At 29.1% G+C, this 22,519-nt stretch overlaps 1 protein-coding gene across 1 annotated transcript in view; it reads left to right on the top strand.

The window, feature by feature from the left end:
- Positions 1-276: 276 nt before the first annotated feature.
- LOC135951214 (cell adhesion molecule Dscam2-like) overlaps positions 277-22,519 on the top strand; it is a 163,497-nt gene continuing 141,254 nt past the window's right edge. The window contains 2 exon segments of the mRNA XM_065500821.1: positions 277-508; positions 17,725-18,001. Of these exon segments, the coding sequence (XP_065356893.1) occupies positions 17,779-18,001 (223 nt within the window). The 5' untranslated portion in view covers positions 277-508; positions 17,725-17,778.

The raw sequence follows: 22,519 nt of genomic DNA, 5'->3' as shown, positions 1-22,519 counted from the left end.
TATACAACAGAACGTATACGTAACGATTCGGTGTGTATGTTGAAGTAATAGCGAGCACGTGCTTAGTGGTAATGACATACATTTCGTGTAATTAAATTTTACTCTGTTTATATACAATATCGCACTTCGTTATTTAATCTTATAGTTGGTGTTGTTGTTGCTGTTGGCGTGGTTAATGTTAATACTGTTGTAGCTGTTGTTTACGTTTTTTTTCTCATCCACACCTCTTCAGTTCTCTCAACTTTGTTTGCTGCTCTACGGTGTGGTGTGCTGCTGTATATTTCAAGGATATTTTAATAATAACAACAACAATAATAATAATAATACTCAACTTATTTACCGAAAATAAACACGCATACCAACAAACTCACACCAATACAGTTTTATAAACAACTACAACAAAACAAACTAACTAACTACAAGAAGAGCATCAGCATAAAAAGAGCTAAAAGGAGAAAAATAACCGCCAGACAAAAGGGATTAGAATAATATTGGATGGATAACAAATGTAAGTTGTTAAAACAAAAACACAGTAGCAACACATTCAGCTATATACTCACAGACATTTCCCTTTTTTATTAAGGGAAGGGAATGAAAAGGAAAACAAAAACAGAAATAAAACTTTTTTATTCAAGTGTCAATTAAAGAAAATTAGAGTCAAGAGTGTATTGTTTTTAATTAACTCTCTAAGTTGAAACGGTAACACTTTGTCAGTATCGTTCTTTGTTGAATATCACAACTTAAACAACGATTGTTAACTGTACAAATCAACAGGGCTACCAGATCTGGTATGTCATAGAGATTACAATGCTGATTCGTTTTTTGAAAGTTCATTTGATATTTTAAATATATAGGTAAATAAAAGCCGTTTAAAAACTTAACTTCGAAATTTTGTCAAACAAATTAATATTTACCATGTTTAGTTAAGTCCAAATACTCACATAATTACTTAAACAACGATTGGTAATTGTACCAACCACCAGAGAAAAATATCGATTTTGTTTTAAAGATTTTTTGGGATATTAAAAAATGTTTTCCCGATTTTGAATCATTGTTACGTTGTAGAAAGGTCTTTGAAATTTCTATCAGTAGATATCCCGACTCATTGTTACGTTGATAGAAAGTTCTTTGAAATTTATATTAGTAGCTATCCATATTGTGTATAACAATGACTTAGTAATCCACATATAGATCAAAAACAGAATGAATAGAAGCTGTATTAACTCAAAAACTTTTAAGTGTTCGGGAGAGACAAAAAACTATTTTCTTAATGCTTAAGAAAGTTTTGTTTGACGAAAATTATGTTATATTAAGAAAATCCATCAATTCCGCTGCTTATCCATTTTATTTGTTCATTGTCTAAATATTAGGTATTGTGTTAAGCCTAGTACTCTGTTCATATTTGCGAAAAATTATGGTTTTTTCATGCGAAAAATTTTATATGCTGTTTGACAGCTAGCTGTTAGTTTTAATTTCGTGCGAAAGAAGTGCTGCATATGTTATTTCGTGTGGAAAAATAAGGTTGCCAGATGTATTTCACATGTTTTCCACAATAAAAACAGAGTACTGCTTTTGCGAAATTATTTCGCATATCGTTGGCTTAACATGCAAAGGCTCTAAGTCCGTATTTTAAAATTTTACAGGAGAGGCAAAAACAATCAAACTTTTTTTTTCCGCCAACATTTTTGAATTCTGTAAACGCAATTTTTTTTGGTATTTTTCTTTGTTTTCTATATGCGTAAAATCAAAACGAAAAAGTAAGTATTTGCCGAAATAAAAGTTTTTTTGCACTTAGTTGGTATTTTTTTACTGACTTAGGTCTTTTTCTTAGAACTTGTCTTTCATTATATTTCTTATTTACTACAATGAAAGTATTGTTCTTTTTTGCTTTTTTATAGTTTTTATTCAGAAGCTAGTAATATGTAAAAAAGTAATGATTGTTTTGATTATTTTAAAAAAATAAACATAATTTATTCAGAAATGAATAACAATACACTCTTCAACAAATTAAGACTTTTTGATTGGAACAGAATTGCAACCCTATTATTCTAAAAGATCATGTCAAGCAGATCATTTAGGTAGAATAAGCTTATAGTCCAGCTGGTCTGAGTTAATTTTACAGTGGATCAAAAATTTAATTTTTTGGTCGCAGCGAGCATTATACTAAATGAAAAACAAGGTGTAAGTTAATGTTTGAGAGATTTGTTATTGTCAGAGTTATATTATGGAATTTTATGGGGATCACTTTTGTGAAAGATCTTAACCCTCTAGCTCCTCTCTTTAGGGGTCAATTTGACCCTTTTTCGAGAAAATCAAAATAAGTCCTTAAAAAAGGACATTTAAGGATTAAAATTTTCTAGGAAAATGTTTGCCGGAAAATTTTAGTGGGGGTCACCAAAGTTGTAAATAAAGCTATTTACGCTTAATTAGAAAATTGTAAGTCTTCGTACTTTCTGATCGTTATTATTCTTCTTTCTTGACGAAGTTGGTGTAAATCCTACCACTCCAGTGCTACTACATTTCTATTTATTTTTTGAGTAGATTTTTCCATTCGTCAGGAAATCTAAGTTTAAAATTAAGTTCATCATCTGGTGCGTATTTGACAGAAATGGTTTACACTGTACTTTTTATAGGGACTTAGGGCTTTTTCTTGAAATAAATTGGACTAAGCGCTGTTGCTCATCACTACAAACCAACAACAAAAAACGAGATAACTGAATTTTTTTTTATTGTAATCAATGTATTTTTACTTATTCTACATTACTGCATTAAAATCTCAATTTCTAAAAAAAGTGGACTTAGAGCCTTTGCATGTTAAGCCAGCGATATATTTCATTCCAAATATTTTATATGTAGTTTGACAGCATTTCGCACGAAATTTTGAACACAGTACCTAGCTTTAGGTATTGTTTTTTGCCAAAAATATCTCTTATTAATCATTTCTATTTTTACTACAAAACAAAAAATCTCCTGAAATACAATAAATTATCTGGCAATACTGTATTGTAAGTGTGTGTTTATGTTTGTGCCATATTTGAATGGCAATGAATACAATTTAAATTTCAAATTACACAAAAATAACAACAAAATTCTTATGTATGCAAATTAGATGATAAATTAACACCATTTGAAAATTATTTTTTAATGGCTTCTCATGATTATCAAGTATTTATTAAAATGGTTATTATTTAATAAGCTTAAAATTTTTAATTAATAAATTCTACTTAAGAAGTTTGTTTGAGTATTTTAAATTTAATTGCCATCACAGCTAATAAGCAAGATTAATTTAGCGTAAATATTCGCTAAACATAAGATCAGGTCAAGTTGAAATCTGCTACATACATATAGCAATTATTCAATATTTTATTTGTCACATGTAACAGAAACTTGATATAAAATATCGCTGGCTTAACATGCAAAGGCTCTAAGTCCACTTTTTTAGAAATTGAGATTTTAGTGTAGTAATGTACAATAAGTAAAAATGCAGTTATCTCGCTTTTTATTGTTGTTTTGTAGTGATGAGCAAAAGCGCTTAGTCCAATGTATCACAATTTATCACAAGAAAAAGCTCTAAGTCCCTATAAGAAATACAGTTTAACACAGTATACAGTTTTTTCAAAACCGCGGTTTCGGTTTTAAAAAATTGATAACCGATAGGTTTCGGTCGGCTTTGTGATAATTTATTAAATATCAAAATCAGTTGATAATATAGGAGAAGCAAACAAATTTAAAATTCAAACTTGACGGGTGTTCAAGAGGATAAATTAAAATTGGTACAGTTTCTTTTAATTGTACTTTTTTTAATATATTAAGTTAGCTTATATACATTAAAGTTGGCTAATATGCTTTTCAGTAAAGAAATAATCAAGAACAAATTGCTCAATAGTATTATGATTCAAACAAGGAGAACTAAACCAAACGCTGGAGTAATTTTTCGTTCTTCAAAATGGTACTTTTCAAATGTTCTATAATATTGAACATATAATCAGGAAATTACTTTGATTTCAAACTTGACGAGTGTTCCATTGTGGAAAATTGGTACTTTATCTTCTAATTGTACTTTTTATTATATTAAATTATTTTACGTATGTATATAATAGTTGGTTGTAGTACTATTTCTTTATTGTAATAGTACTTTTGGAATATTTTATAATAATAAACTTAAAATTTAGACACAAATGATTCTGAATGAGTTAGAACAATAAACAAAAAATTTTTTTTCAGGTTTTTTAATTTTTTGGAAAAAAAAATTGTTCGAATTGTTTTTTTAAATTTCATTTTTTTTATTTTTTCAATTTTTTTTAATATTTAGCGAAAAAAAACTTTTGGTGAAAAAAAAAAATCGGGATAAAACATATTTTTTCCGGTTTTGACCCATTGTAGGTCCAACTTACTATGGTTTTATAATCCAGGTATAGGTCAAAAATCGAGCTTGTCCTGGTTTTTTCCTCATATCTCAGCCATTTGTGGACATTCGCACGAAGGTGAAGGGTATAATAAACTTGAAACTAGAGAAATGTTAGCCTGAATTAGTGTTAATTCACAAAGGGAGACATAATAGTACTATTTCTTTCTTCTAATTGGGGTGGCGAAGCGCCAATACTCCATACTTCTATTGGATATTTAAAAATAACTAAGTCTTTGTCAAAACACTTTACATTCTTTTTTTTAAATTAAATAAATAAACAGTTATTTGAATTTTAATTGTCAGGAAATACTTGGATGAAAGTTTGCTTTTCATTTCTAAATTTATAATTTTTCTACTGAAAATAGATTAAAAGTAAAAACCGAAAAATAATTGTCGGTTTCGGTTTTAGGTCTTGAAAACCGCGGTTTCGATTAAAACCGAACACGAAACTCTAGTATATTATAAAAGAAATTACAATAACTGTGCTAAAATTTTGTCAAATGCTCAAAGTCAACTGGTCGCTGACCTATAACCTAACCCATTAATGAGTGAATTTAATATTTTTCATATACCAATATATGTCGTTTGGAATAATGTAGATTTAATTTTGCTTCTTTTTTATCACTTTACTTTACATATTTTACTCATTTCCATTGTCGTCGTTGTCATTCTATTAAAATAAATATAAATTTTCTTGTACATCTAAAAGCTTTATATTCGTAAATAAATTTATATTTGTGTATCCAGTGTTCACATATACTATGTTTACGTAACTCATTATGAGAATACCGGATGTGGCACAAACATACACACTCATTTCATATACACGTTGTATGATAGATGTACACCAACCAAAACACATAAAGATACATTTAACTGTGTTTATTAAAAAACACAGAACTTGAAAGAATTATGTCATAATTGTCTCAATTTGGAGAGAGTTGCATAAACCCTATGATAATTATTAACTAAAGGTCCATTATAAATTATTACTAAAATGAAGGTCTGAATTCATAAAACCTTTGATAAATTTAAATGTTGAAATTTATAAAGGATTTATAAAACAAAATGTCCATAATATGGACTCCATGTATATAAGCTTTACAAACCTTTGATAAATCTAAAAACACTGTCCAACAGCCTTTTTTGGAACAGACTACCGACCCTATAATGAAAGGGCATGTTGAGTAGATAATTTTTGTAGAATAAATGTATAGTCCAGTTGGTCTAAGTTTTATTGTGGAAATTTATGGGGATAATTTTTGTGGAAGCTCTTAACATTCTGATTTTCGAGAAAACCAAAAAGAATCCTTTTAAAGGACATTTAAGGATTAAAATATTCCACGAAAATTTTTGGCGGAAAATTTCAGTGGGGCTCACCAAAGTTTTAAATAATGCTTTTTACGCTTAATTAGAAAAACTGCAAGCCACCTTAGGACTCATATGTTTTTAAAAAATCGCCAAAAATCTTTTTATGGTCCAAATGCTATTTATAATATAAATAGTGCTTGAGAAGATCTATTAAAAAACATGCATTAATATGTAAGTATCTCTTTTAGTTCAAGAGATATATAGGCTTATTTATTTTGCTCCATTTTTTGTATTGATTTTGATGTATTGTGGTTCCAGTACTACAAATATGGTCCAAATTTTAAATTCTATTGAGAATTTTTTTTTAATTTTTTTTTTAAAATTGCGAATTTTTGTAGATGTTTTTCCACATAATTTATGATAACTCAAAAAGGGTTAGTTCGATATTGCTGAAATATACTTGGAAAAGTTTAGCCTTTAATCTGTTTATATATTGCGTTTTAATCGGCTGAGTAGTTTCGGAGTTATAATTCCAAATTGAAACAAAAAAATATATTTTTTATGTGAAAATTTTTTTGTTTTAAAAAATCATGAAAAATTGAAAACGGCAGAAATTGTTCAGGTTTATTACTTTATCAGAAACCCACATATAATAGCAACAAAATGAGATATTGGTCATAAAAATCGATGGATTCTTTTCGAATTTATTCCCTATTAAGTGAATTCGCTCATTTTCACAAAATTTTACTTTTTTGTTTGATATATATAAAATTGAGTAGTTAATAATCCTCTTTCGATTGATTGAATTTTGAAAACATTTTTCCCATGCTGTGTGCAATTTTCACATATATATTGCGTTTTAATTGGCTGAGTAGTTTCGGAGTTATAATAAAAAAATTTGCTATTTTCACATATTTTTTGCTTCAATTTGTTATTATAACTCCGAAATTACTGAGCCGATTAAAACGCAATATACAAACAGATTAAAGGTTATGTAAATTTTCATAAGGTTTTCCAAGTTTATTTCAGTAATATCGGACTAACCTTTTTTGAGTTATCATAAATTATGTGGATAAACATAGACAAAAATTCGCAATTTTAGAAAAACAAAAATTTTAAAAAAATCTATCCAATGCGACAGTAATAATATATAAATAAATATGGAATATTTGCATGCTATTTTCCAACTGAACGAATAATAATTATAAATTTATTTTATTGTTATTTAAGTAACAAATAAAATAAACATATATTAAAAAACTCTTAGTTATTTTAAAAAATTAAAATGTTTGTCCTTAATGTTATTTAAATAAAAAACAAAATAAACATTAAACAATCGTAATTTGTTTGTTCAAGTGGGTTTGATAAAGTGAGAACCTATATTATTGAAATGTTTTTTTTTACCAGCTTTTAGCTTTTTTATAAGTAAAGCTGATTCAAAAAACAAAAAATCTGCATTTTCATACTAAATACCATACGAAAATTAAAAGTTCAACTTTAAACATAAATTTCTCAACAACTGCAGATTTTTACTGCAATGCACACTTAGTGATAGGTCATCAATCTTTCTCTGCATGTTGTCTTTCGCTGTGGCAAGTATAACGATATCGTCAGCGTATTCTAGATCTTTGATTTGCTAGTTTATTCTCCATTGGATACCCATGTTTTGATCATTGGTATATACATACATGAATAACATCAAGGGTTGTATTGAAAAGGAGCGATGGGAGAAGAGATCCATGCTTTACACCGCTTATTGTATTGAAATGTTGGCTGCTTTTTCCGAGGTGTAGTACGCTCATTTTTTATGTTAATTAGATTCTGCGAGACTTTCTAAAGCTCCCCATATTTTCCTTTGTTTATCGCATCAACTTCATTTTCAAAATCAATTGTCTTTCGGTATAGGCTATTTATTTGGTGATGTGCAGTATTTTTAAATTCTGTGGCGAGGGTGTTAAAATAGTTTATTTTATCGTTTCTGGCTTGTTTTACGCTGTTCTCACAATACGTTCCCAAAGGCAATGGAAACCAACAATTAACACTACATAATTTCATTGCGATCGGTTAATAATTAATTATAGCTCCCATATAAGACCAACTTCCGAAAATCATTCACAAAAATAAATTATTGAAATTAAAAAAAATGTTTACTATTTACTCGTGCTTGACCGACCATATTTTCTTACTTGTTTTACTATATTAAACCATGTTTAAAAAAAATAGGAAAATACCATAAGGAAGCATATCTGTTTTTCCATGCGCACAGAAATCAGGTCTGATTAATTTTGCAATTTTTTTTAAAAAAAGTTTACTATACATCCTTTCAAAGATCTTTGAGAAAATACATTAATTTAAATATGTGCTCCATTTTAAAATTTTGTTAAAATTAATGTATTCTACAAGAACATATGAGTATGAATATGTATTTGCATTTATGTATGTTTGTAACTGTGCATAGTATAAATTTACATGCCTTTACATACAGACCGACCCTACAGTTTTAAAGGTCACAATTTTCAACTTTCCACTAGCTACCTAGAATAGGTCTTAATGTAGGGCTAGCCTTAACATATTCGTTAAGATAGAAATAGTATCAAGGGTTGCAGGGGATATACTAAGGTATCCTCATACATACAAATATTTTTACAAACAATAATTTATGTTTTATTTATTGTGTTCTCATTCATGTTTTTTGCTGTTGGTCCAAACATGCTCCAAAGTAAAACATACATTTTGAAAACATTGTTTCGCTTTTATTCAAAATCATAAAGAAAATTAAATTTTTTACATATACAGACTCATGCAATCCACTAATGCCGAAAAAGGGTAAAAACATGTTTCTCCAAAAACATATTTTATTTCTCATATTTAGTAGTTATACATCATTTTTAGAAACAGAAGATGTAGAAAAATAACATGATGCAGCTTAAGGTAATATGATGTTGCGCTTACCTTTTTATTTTTTTCCTCAAATATTTCTGTGCTCATTTTGGAGCAAACAACGAAATAAATGATTTTTGTCAAACTAAATTATTCGGCTGCAAACAAAATATTTTGCAAATGTGACCATATTGTGACCACTAGGGTGGCCCTTAATAAACGAAAGTTGGATTTTTGCAAGTCTCAAAATATGCATAGTGGACACTTTTTACCGATTCAACCTATTTTAGGAAACATAAGTTAGCTTTTAGCAATAAGTATTTGTGCCAAATGTCGGTTTTCAAGGTATCCTTGTATCTTCACTGTATTTAAACATTGCACGAACTTTTTTGGGTTTACGATTAGTAATTCGACATGCTACAAACGGAATGACCAAATCAATATACCCGCTTACTTTTGGTGTAGGGCAATTTACAATATTTATCGGATATGGGCCTTATAAAGAAGCAATGTATAATCATTAGGGTGGCCCTTAATAAACGAAAGTTGGATTTTGGCCATTCTCACCCCCCAGTTTGGTGAACATTAGTAAAAAAAATCATCCTGAAAAAATTTTAGGTAAATCGGTTGGGGTTAAGACGTGCCGCAAGCCCTCTGAAGTTTTGAGATGCATTTACAAGGGGAAAAAATTCATTTTTTTCAGTTTTTGTAAAAATTTTGCCATTAAAAAATTACTTTTGTAATTCAATTTAAAAGAATCGAAATGTGTACGTAATTGTCGTTCTAATGAGACATAAAAAACAGAAATCGGTTAAAAAATTTTAAAGTTATTAAAAATTCGCCAGGCCATTAACGTGTCTCAGGCCACTAGAACAAGAAATGTTGGAACAAAATTAACATATTTTGAGAAATATTAAAATAAAAGCTCATTTTTACTTAAAATATGTCCATATTTACTTGTATATGAGTTTTTGTCTTCGTAGGATACCGTTAACCTATTCTTAGGTATGAACAAAAAAAATTAATTTTTTTAACGGCAGTTTCAAAACTCCATTTTCAAATTTTTAAAAATTTTGTTAAACAAATTTCAGAATTTTTTGATCATCTCATTGGGATTTATTAAGAGTATAATAGGGAATTAAATCGTGAAAAAATTATGAAAATATCTCTTATAGTTTTTCCGTACCTGCGATTTAAATTTTGAAATTTTCGAGAAAAACCAATTATTTGGCAATTTTTAGGCCAATGAGCTCTATTTTCTTACTCTTATGAATTTTAAGCAAAACTTAATTAGAATATTATAGTCCAGATAATTCTAAATATACTCTGAAACTTTTACTAAAATCAAAAAACGTTAACCCTTAAATCGTGAAGGTCAAAGGTAAAATTTTTCAATATTTGGAATTTCTCTTGGAAAGATTTTGAAATGTTCGAAATGTTGTATATTTTTGGGCCGATTTTGATGAAATTTAACAAAAATATAACACAAAGCCTAGTATTTACAAAAGCAGCAGAAAAATTAAAATTAACCCTATATAGCACTTGGTGTTAAAATGACCCCAAACTTCTAAAACCATAAAAAATTATGATTTTAAAAGTTTGGTGTCATTTTAAACCCAAGTGCCATTAAGCGTTAATTTCCATTCTTGTGCTGTTATTATAAACCCTAGAGTTTATGTTATATTTTTGTTAAATTTCATCAAAATCGGCCCAAAAATATACAACATTTCGATCATTTCGAAATCTTTCCAAGAGAAATTCCAAAATTCAATATTGACAAATTTTACCTTTGACCTTCACGATTTAAGGGTTAACGTCTTCCGATTTTAGTAGAAGTTTCAGAGTATATTTTGAATTATCTGGACTATAATATTCTGAATAGGTTTTACTTAAAATTCATAAGAGTATGGAAATAGAGCTCATTGGCCTAAAAATTGCCAAATAATTGGTTTTTCTCGAAAATTTCAAAATTTAAATCGCAAGTACGGAAAAACTATAAGAGATATTTTCATAATTTTTTCACATTTTTATTCCCTATTATACTCTTAATAAATCCCAATGAGATGATCAAAAAATTCTGAAATTAGTTTAACAAAATTTTTAAAAATTTGAAAATGGAGTTTTGAAACTGCCGTTAAAAAAATTAAATTTTTTTGTTCATACCTAAGAATAGGTTAACGGTATCCTACGAAGACAAAAACTCATATACAAGTAAATATGGACATATTTTAAGTAAAAATGAGCTTTTATTTTAATATTTCTCAAAATATGTTAATTTTGTTCCAACATTTCATGTTCTAGTGGCCTGAGACACGTTAATGGCCTGGCGAATTTTTAATAACTTTAACATTTTTTGACCGATTTCTGTTTTTTATGTCTCATTAGAACGACAATTACGTACACATTTCGATTCTTTTAAATTAAATTACAAAAGTAATTTTTTAATGGCAAAATTTTTACAAAAACTGAAAAAAATGAATTTTTTCCCCTTGTAAATGCATCTCAAAACTTCAGAGGGCTTGCGGCACGTCTTAACCCCAACCGATTTACCTAAAATTTTTTCAGGATGATTTTTATGCTAATGTTCACCAAACTGGAGGGTGAGAATGGCCAAAATCCAACTTTCGTTTATTAAGGGCCACCCTAATAATCATGTATCGGTTGTCACTAAATCCAGTAGTAAGATTTATGCATAGTTGAAACAAATTGGTGTTACATTTTTTAACAACATAGATGAGCGTTCATGTATTTTTAAAATGTATACAGAGAAAACAGATTCTGAATTTCTTCGGTACCATGTACTATCTATAACACAAGACAACCAAATCGAAAACATTTTAAAGGCTTGAAAAACCACTACACAATTTTGATGTATTGTGGTTCCAGTGCACAGTACCATGGTACCACTGCAGTGGTACAAATATGGCCTATATTTTTAATTCTATGGAGATGTTTTTTTTTAAATTTTTAAGAGAAACAAAATGAGGTATTGTAGTAAAATTGTTTTATGCTAAATTCCCAATTTTTAATTCGATAAATTCACTGAAATTTATTGTTGGGGGATAAGCTAGTTCCTATGCGCATTTGACTGGTTGCTTAGGCCAGATCATCAGGAAACCTTTTTCCAAAAGGCTTTAGAAAAACTATAACTTATAAAAATTGATTGATTCTTTTCGAATTAAGTGAATTCGCTTATTTTTAAAAAAAAATATTTTTTTTTTTTGATATATATACATTATAGTTAATTTGGTAATGGCGTCTTTTTTTGGTATATTTTCACTCCTTGTGGTGGTTCAACGCACCTAAAGGCGCACATTTTGAGCACGATTTTTTGTAGAGCAAAAACAGATGTATATATTGCAAATATAATTTCTCCAGTCGATTCTGCATCAAAAATTAATACAATTGATGTCTTTTGAATTCTAAAAAAATAGTTTCAAAAACCCACGACTCACAAAAAAAAAAAACTTAGTTTTTTTAATCATGCACGATGAAAAGGCTTAGCAAAATGGTAACAATATTTCAAAAATTCTTTTTTCTTTTTTGGTCATAGCTCCCATATAAAGCCAACTTCCGAATACCACTCACGAATATAAATTATTGATATTTTAAAAGAAAAATATTTTTGCTCATTTACTTAGTGTAGGGTATTATATGGTCGGGCTTGACCGACCATACTTTCTTACTTACTTGTTTTATATTAAAAATTATTATATTAATATTAAGTATTATTATAACTATTGTATCGTAGATACTAAATATTTATAAATTTAATACATTTTCTACTCCTATGTCCTGAAATCCATAATTATAATGGAATCAAGGTTATCAATTCAATTATTTTATCAACTATTTTATCTAAGTCGTGATGATTAAAACAATCAAATTGTTTATAATCAATAAATTTGTGTAAATAATTATATTTTCAGGAAAAATTTTAGAGGCTTTTTAAATCACTACACAGTAGTACAAATATGGTCCAAATTTTAAATTCTATGGACTGCGTTTTTTTAAAAAAAATATATTAAGTAAAATTGTAATTTTTTTTAGATGTTTCTCCACTTAAAATTAAGAAGTTATGTTCTTCTTTTGAATGATAGAATTTCGAAAACATTTTTCCTATGCTATGTACAAATTTTCACATATCCCAGCACAAAATATTTCCGATTTGGAAGCAATAAATATGATTACTGCATCTTCTACTGCTACATTAATTGCATCCTAAAATTATTGCCTTACAAAAATGATTTTGTAAGGCATACATTTTATTGCTTACAATATCTATGTGCACAATTGTTTGCACATATTTAATTCGATGAAATCAGGTTAATTTAAAGCTGTGAAATATGTTTATTTTGGATTCCTTATGCAGAGCCTCTACGCGAGGAATCCCATATAAAAATCATGTAATCTTTCATGCGAAGTGGTAGCAGTATACAAGTGCTCTCTGCCTTACAAACCTGCTTCCGAGGAAGCACCATTTTTTGCTGGGATATATTGCGTTTTAATCGGCTGAGCAGTTGCAGTTTAACAAAGTAAAGCAAAAAATATATTTTTTACGTGAAAGTTTTTTTTTTAAATGATAAAAAATCGAAAACGGAAGAATTGTTGCTTTAACGCAAAGTCACATGTAATAGGAACTAAATGAGATATTGTATTTAAACAAGTAAGAGTGCTATATTCGGCTATGCCGAATCTTATATACCCTTCACCTTTGTTGTGGATGCATTATTATTTTTTATAATTAGTATATATGTATGTACATTGCCCACTTTCAGCGTACAGCATCCTAAATTTATCAAGAACACAAAAAACAACAACAACGCCAAACGAAACAAAACACCAAAAGAAAAAACAAAATACGCAAGGCAATGAAACCAACACACATCCAAACATACGTTTAATTGTATAAAAAACAACAACAACGCCAAAAGAAACAAAATACGCAAAGCATGCACATTCAAACATACGATTTGTTGATTTTTTGTCAAAAAAACCAACACACAACCAAACAAACGTTTAGTTGTATAAAAAACAACAACAACGCCAAAAGAAACAAAACACAAAAAAAACAAAATACGCAAAGCATGCACATCCAAAAACATACGTTTTGTTGCTTTTTTGTCAAAAAAATCAACACACAACCAAACAAACGTTTAGTTGTATAAAAAACAACAACAACGCCAAAAGAAACAAAAAACAAAAAAAAAACCAAATACACAAAGCTTGCACACCCAAGCATACGTTTTGTTGTTTTTTTGTCAAAGCATGCAATACATTGTGTTTTTTGATGAAATTTTCAGAGGTTGTCTCGGATTTTTGCTCATATCTCCGTTATTTATGGACGGATTTTGCTGATTTTAAATAGCAAAATTCTCGAAAGTATGTCTGACAGAATTGTTGAAGATTTGGATCCCGGAGATATCTGGGGCCTTCAGAAAATTGATTTCAACAGACAGACAGACAGACAGACAGACAGACGGACAGACAGACAGACAGACAGACAGACAGACAGACAGACAGACAGACAGACGGACATGGCTTAATCGACTCCGCTATCTATAAGGATCCAGAATATATATACTTTATAGGGTCGGAAATGAAAAATGTAGAAATTACAAACGGAATGACAAACTTATATATACCCTTCTCACGAAGCTGAAGGGTATAAAAAGGATCTGTCCTTATTCACCGTGTGAAATGTTATTAACTTTAGGATAATACAATATTACATGTTTTTAGGTAAATATTAAATTTTTCGATTTAGCAATGGCAGTCGATCCCTGCCCTTAGGTATTTTACGGACATAATATTTGTATCAATTCATTTATCAGATATATTTATGTAAATCAGCAAAAGCGACCTATAAATTTGGAAATGGGAAACAAATATTTTAAAACTACTTTTTGTCGAATATATTTTGTAAACTTTCTATCAACTGGTAATTACAATGAAGTAAAAAGATAAGTAAAAAAAATAAAAACTCGACATCAACATATTTTGTTGTTAGAAAAATTAATGATACCTTCAAATCCATTTCTAAAAGGACGGAGATGTCACGTTTTGTGAGATTAACGAAAAGTACTCTACCAAATAACGGCAGGGAAAAGTTTTCATTATTATTTTGTGTGTGGGTTTTTTGGCTGTAATAAACGCTGAATGACAATAAACCATCATCGTACCTTTAAGTTATTTATGCTTTTGTCTCGTACTTGTTCCAACAATTCTAACAGTTGAATTATGATTTATTTGCAAACTTTGTTGCTTCTTTTCACGTTGCCGTTATTTCTTTTTCATATACTCCGTATATATTCGTGAAATTCAAAAGAAGGCAGCATCAAGCAGAATAACTTTGGTTACTAAATTATGATCGATGAACAAAAAAGTTATAAATGGATGAACGTATGTGTTCAGAGCGTCATAAAAGAGTGTCAATCTTTTGAAAGAAGTTAATAAAAAAAAGTATTAAAACTCAATGTGATTAAAGTTGTGTGGGATAAAAGTTTATTTTTTTGAACCGCTTAGTATTTTTAATGTACGTTTTTGGTGATACGTTTATTTATTTTATAATACAAATTAAAAAAGTTTTAAATAATTTAATCAAAAGTTTCCTTTAAGAGGATTAAAGTGAATTTTTTTAAACCTTGTTTTTTATTGAAATTGGATTTTTGAAAATGTGTAATTTAAAAAAAAACTCTTCTTTGTCCCGATATGGTAAAAGGTAAACATCTCTAATTGTTTTGTTGAAAATAATTAATGTTTATTCCATTGAAAGTATACAAAATATCTTGATACTTTTCTTAAGACGTTCGCTCCGCTATAACTTCGTATGTTTTTACAGTGGGCGAGTTTCAATCCCGCCTTATTTTTGTCTACTTACAATGATAGGAAATTAATTTATAAAAAGTTAGATATAGCAGTTCTTAAGATATTAAAAAATAACTATTTACTTTGCATGTTATAATGCGATACTCATTCTACTCTGCCTTCTGGCAGAAGATGTTCTAGAAGGGCCTTCTAAAAAAATTCATACACATTTAACATTGAATTATAAAATAAGGCTAACAAACCTGTATAATAAAATTTAGTTTGGCCTATTTATTATAAAATTTTTAACATTTGATATTGTGAAGTTCGCTTTTTTATATATAAATCTTCACGTTATACTTTAAAGACCATTCTTATTAAAATAAGACCAAGACATAGCTTAAAGACTCTCGAAATTACAATTTTCTTTGTAATGGAGGTCCTACACCCACAGTTCAGTTTTTGAAAAATGCCGTACTGTGATAAAGAGTACATCCGCACTAAACTGAAAATACAGCACATTTTCAGCAAATTACGTATTATCCAAGAAAAAACTTTACATACAAATAAGCTGAAAATAAGGGGAATTTGACGATAGACTACTTATTATTCTACTGGAAAAAGTACTTATTTTTGTTTACGATTTCCGAAAACTAATTTTGCCCGGAAATAAGTTATTTTGTTATTTATAGAATTATTTACAATAAAAAATAAATAAGTCGTAGCTACATGTTGAACATTCAACCATCCGGCTGCTAGTAAACTGTTGCATTCAGTGCACCACTGCACGGTGGTAAATTGCGGCCAAAAATGTTTTTTGTTTGTTTTTTAATTTATAAAATTTTGATGGTAAATTTTTCCTAACACTTCAAAATATACAGTAGCATTGTTATTTTGGCTATGAAGTAACTGTATGATTATTTATAGTTCCGTAAAGTCAAAGGTTTTTTCTTGTCGTTTTAATATTTGACTAATGTGATTTTTTACTTTTGAATAGCCTGTGCTTTTTTCTTTGAAGTTTTTTTTTTGAAAATTAGGACACGTTTTTAAAAAAACAGTTAGCAGTTAACTGTAAACTTTACCGTGTAAATTATTAAGAATAAGTACTACAAATTTCAGTTGCAATTACGTGCCATTCCAATAACCAGATCGATTTCGGTGCATCCTTATTTTACATATTTTGTTTGTATTTTTTTGGTCAATTTCAAAAATTATATAAGTTTGAGTGTTATATACATCTGTGCTTTTTTGGCCAAACCATGTATTTGTATGGCGAAATGTTTTCAATGGATCTCTCATGTTATTTTTAATTATAAACCTAATTAATACTTTTATAACGTCAATGTTTATTTGGCCACACCACGTATGCAATTTCTAAAATTTCTTGTGATAGTGTGTTGTTCTTAACTTGCACACCAAATTTCAGGCATTTACACGAATAACCTAATTTTTTCAATAATTTCAAATCGTCCATAGCCAATTTTATTTCGATCACTTTTGTCATTCTTTATTTTTGGATTAGATTAGATTACTTACATGGTATTCTTTTGATACTTTTACAACGTCCATGCTTTTTTGGCTAAACCCTGTATTTGAACATCGAAATATTCATCGATCGATCGCTTATGTTATTCTTAATACAAATACCAAATTTCAATAATTTTTATGAAGAAATAAAAAAGTTATACATTTTTGGTCGGAATTGACCACCGTGCACACAGTAATTATAGTTCTCCAGATATTCGAAATTAACTATTTACTTTCTATATAAGATCCCACGTTCGCTAATCCAATCTCAACCATTTTCAGTCAAACTATGTAAAACGAGACAAAGTTTGAAGTTTGACTTTTACAATATAGTTTTCAACATGACACAACAATATAAGGTACACTCAGTAGAAAATAAATTCTCAATTATACAATTCTTGTATAACAAAAGAAAATATGAAAAAAGTCTAAATCAAAGTTTGACGTTATAGGGGTAAATATTGAAAATTCTCCCTAGTGATTCTACCTTCTACAATTATTGTATCATGGTTTTCAAGATATTTAGAAATAACTATTTACTTTGTATGGGAGATTACTCATCCCCTATTCCGATCCCTACAATTATTGGTTGACTCATGCCGTGATAATAATTTGATTAATATAAAGTTTGAAGACTTTCACAGCTATAATACTTATATTCGGCATTAGTTTTGTATGATATAGTGATAACAAATTGATTCATACAAAATTTAAGTACTTTTACGATTAATAAAAAAATTTGTAAATGTTTTGTAAATTAGTGTTGATATAGTTTAATTTCTATTTTTCAGAATACATTTGCAAGCAAATTATGCGAGTCTGACTAATTTAGACGATTAGTGCACATGGAAGTTGAATTGATTCAAAGCATGTGGACTATAACGAAGAACAATGAGCCACATCGACAATATCATAGAAATCCAAATCGAAAAACAAGACAAAGTCCAAGCCAGCATCTTAGAGAGCACGTAACAGTTAGTCATAATTTATCAACCACAAAACATCACATGCACACAATGCAAAGTTGCCTGTTGTGGATGGGAATTGTGCTAATAGTTGGTCTAACAGGTGAGTGTTATATGAACATTTTATATTTTTATCCATTATTTTTTTGCGATTAATGTAAGTGAATAGTTCTTACTTTTTATGTAAATGTAATAGTCCTCGAAAATTCAATACTGTTATTTCCTTTAAAGATTCATACATTGCTACCTTTTTATCGACAACCACTTTAAAAAACTATGACAACCGTTTAATCGAAAATACTTTAGGCGAATGGGGAATCATGAGAAAGCTCTTTCGCAAACTCATCGAAAAATATATAAATCATAAATAAAACATATTAACAGCGAAATCCGAACACTTATTTTTTATTATTAGTGATTGCTCGGACGTTGGTAGATTTTTCTGCAGTCCAAAAATTAAAAAACAAAATTTTACGTTTCTAAAGAACATTTTTTTTTAATTTTAAGTCCTGAACAGAGAAATAAAATGCTCAATATTGGAGCAAATAATGTTTGGAGGTTGCAAATTTTTTATTAAGTTTCGAGTTTTGCGTCAAAGTAGCAGTATTTAAAAATATAATAATAAACAATTTAATGTCTTTATATTTCATTTACCAATAGATGCTTAAACATAATATGTTAACTTTGTCTGACATCGATAACGCATTATATTTTGATACCAAAAACAAAACTTAATAACTAATTGCGTTGCCTTACTGTATTTAGGCATAAGTGAAGAAATTTCGCAATTTTAGTTATTCAGATATTCAAAATTTACTATGTACTTTGCATTCCCATCCAGTGCTGGGTGTGTTCCTATACAGATCATTTTTATGGGTGGTGCCACATTAGTGTTTATAAACCGGTTAACCGAAAAAACGGTTTTTAATCGAAATCTCGGTTTTTTGAGAACCGGTTAATTTAAAATGTTGATTTTCGGTTAACCGGTTTATCCGGTTTTTATCACTCGGTTAACCGGTTTTTAATATTTAGGTATAAAATTAAGAAATCTCATGGTTTTGTACATTTTTTATATTCATTGTACACACATCATTGTTGTGATTTGAAACCTAAACTGCTGATTTACAATACAAACCTCTTTAGATTAATATTTTTAAGAATTACAATGATTCTAAATAGTAGAGGACGATGAGTTTATTTAAAAACTTTTTCAGAATAAATTGCACATAATGAAACTATTAAAAATAGAATTCCGCATAATTCTAGAAGTTAAGCTAAATCTTAATAAAGCTAAGAAGAAGTGCGTTTGTATCTTTAAGGTCCTTTTTTGGCACATGTAACATTTTCTGTTTCATATCTGAAAGTCGAGGTGATAATAAATTTCAAAATGATCAAATATTTAATTAAAAAATTGATTTACATTTTTTGGTAAAATTTAATTAATAAACCAATAATTAAAACAAGTATTATATATCTAGTAACATATTAATACTCAATTCCATCTGACTGAGATAATAATTTTTAATTTTTACAAAATAAAATGGACTTAGCACATTTAAATATTTATAGTTATTTAATATTAACCATTCCAGACTACTTAAAACCAAAAATTTTAAAGCTATATATATTTTATTGGACATTTTATGTTTTCTTCACATATATGTCGGTTAACAGGTTTAACCGGTTTTTTCGATTACGGTTAACCGAAAAACAGGTTTTCTAAAAAAGGTCAATTTTCGGTTAACCGACAAACCGGTTTTTTAAAAAGTCGGTTTTTTATAAACACTAGTGCCACATCCACTAATCCAATCCCCAACATTTTCACCCAAACTACATATGTAAAATTATAAGAAAGCTATTCGGACAAAGTTTGCAGAATCTAGCAATTATAGTACTCAATATATTTAGAAATAACTATTTTATTCGTTTACTTTACATTTCAAAATAAAAGGTTCCTTCCCTATAGTTCCTTGCATGAAAATTTCAAGAAAATGGGTTCAGTGGTTTAGATTCCTATAAGGAGTAATCAAACAAAAACAGATATACATTAATTTTTATATATATCTGTGGACTCTTGACAAAACAACTTAAATAGAATTTTAAATATTTTCAGGAGAGCGTAAATACTGTGACTGATCGATAACACTGTCCAACAAATTAAGACTTTTTGATTGGAACAGAAAAGCGGTACCGTGAAGTAACTCCCAAATGAAATAACTCCTCACGAAAAGATGAAATAACACCGAACAAATTTTTCATACAACTTAGGACTTATTTCATTATGAAACAACTCCTAACGCATAGGGAGTTATTTCTTAATTTTTTGTTGGGAGTTAATTCATAATGCAATAACTCCCAATGAAACAACTCCAAATTTTTGTTGGGTTTTATTTCATTTTATTTTGGGAATTAGGAGTTATTTCACTGTATTGGGAGTTATTTAATTTTTGGCAGGTTCTACTTTGTAAAAGCAGAACCCATAAATATAAAAACTGGCTTCACTCAGAAAAGTTTTTTGCATTGTTGGCCTTTGGCCGGGCGCTAAGGTTTTCTCCTCTGGGGTGTATCAAAAACTGGCTTTGCTCAGAAAAGTTTTTTGCATTGCCGACCTTCGGCCGGACGCAAAGGTTTTCTCCTCTGGGGTGTATCAAAAACCGGCTGCGCTCAGAAAAGATTCTTTTTACATCGTCGGCCTTTGTCAGGTTGCAACGATTTCTTAATCTGGTGCGAAATGAAAATCGGCTTTCTGAAATATTATAAAACATTTATGCAATGAAAGAAATCTTTTCTGAGCGAAGCAAGATTTTGATACACCCCGAGGAGAAAACCTTAGCGTCCGGCCAAAGGCCGGCAATGCAAAAAACTTTTCAGAGCGAAGCTAGTTTTTGATACACCCCAGAGGAGAAAACCTTAGCACCCGGCAGAAGGCCGGCAATGCAAAACAAATTTTCTGAGTGAAACCAGTTTTTGACACATCCCAGAGGAGTAAAACTTTGCGCTACGCCATTGGCCCGCAATGGAAAAAATGTTTGGTAAGCGAAGAATAAATTCACTTTTGAAGTACCTTTTTTTAGATTACATAAATAAATTGCTTCGGATTGGGAATTATTTCATTTCTATTGGGATTTATTTCATTGGGAGTTATTTCACTTTTTTGGGACTAATATTTTTAAAATTATGAAACCGCCAATTATTGGGAGTAATTTCATTTTACCCTTTGGTAGTTATTTCATTTTTCAAGTTTGGGAATTATTTCATTTTTGATGGGAATTATTTCATAGGGAGTTATTTAATTGGGAGTTATTTCATTTGGGAGCTATTTCACGGTACACAGAAAAGCGACCATATAATTCTGAAAGGGCATGTTAAATAGATTATTTTTGTAAAATAAACTTATTGTCCAGCTGGTCTGAATTTTTTTTTACAGTGGGTCAAAGTTTTAATTTTTTGATCGAAGGGAGCTTTATACTAACTGGATAAAATATTGTAAGTTAATGTCTGAAGGAATTTTTATTATCGGAGTTATATTGTGGAATTTTATGGGGATAATTTTTGTGGAAGCGTAAAGAGTTTTATATACAACGTTGGTTTCTTTGATGACCGCCACTAAAATTTTCATAGAATATTTTAATCCTTAAGTGTCCTTTTTGAAAGAACTTTTTTTTGATTTTCTCGAAAAAAGGAACAAATTAACCTCTAAACAGAGGAGATAGAGGGTTAAGATATTGCACAAAAATTATCCCCATAAAATTCCACAATATAACTCCGACAATAAGAATTCTCTCAGATATTCCCTTACAACATTTTTTTTCAGTTATTATACTAACTCCCTCGCTTCGAACCAAAAACTAAAACTTTGACCCATTGTAAAAAAAATTCAGACCAGCTGGACTATAAGTTTATTCTAAAAAAATTATCTAGTCAACATGCTCTTTCAGAATTATAGGGTCGCTATTCTGTTCCAAAAATACTGTTGGACAGTGTAATTATCAATCAATTAAACAGTGTTTACGCTCTCCTGAAAAATTTTAAAATTCTTCTTAAGTTTTGTCAAAAGTCTACAAATATAAATTTAACTACTTTTGAATATTTCAACATTAAAATGTTCTTTTTTTAATATTGCTACTTTGAGCCAAAACTCGAAACTTTAAACAGGAGCAACCTCTAAACATTATCCGATTCTGCTAAAATTTTCAGGATTATATTTTGAGATGCCGGAGAACAATTAGTCTTGGGAGTATCGAAAAAGTGTAATCTAAAAGCCACCCTAATGTTCACATTCTAAAATAACACAAACAAAAACTTTATACTTAAGAACTTAATGTAGGTTGTGGCATTTCTGTTCATGTTTTATATCAGTGACGGACATTACAATAGAATCACTACCAATATTTCATTTAAAACCAGGAGCAATCATAAGGATTGGTGTGGGCCAGAAAATATAAAAAAGTGGCAAAATGTGTTGTGGACGGACGAAACGACCATTAATTTAATTGGTAGTGATGATAAGACATGGGTTAGACGTCCAAAAAATGGCAAAAACCAAAAACGTTTAAACATGGTTGGGGAAATATTATTATATGGGGATGCTTTTCTTGGTATTGCGTTGGTCCAATTTATT

This window comes from Calliphora vicina, chromosome 2, assembly GCF_958450345.1.
Source record: "Calliphora vicina chromosome 2, idCalVici1.1, whole genome shotgun sequence".
NCBI lineage: Eukaryota > Metazoa > Arthropoda > Insecta > Diptera > Calliphoridae > Calliphora > Calliphora vicina.
Note: the sequence above shows the minus strand (reverse complement) of the source record. Positions and strands in the feature narration are given on the sequence as shown.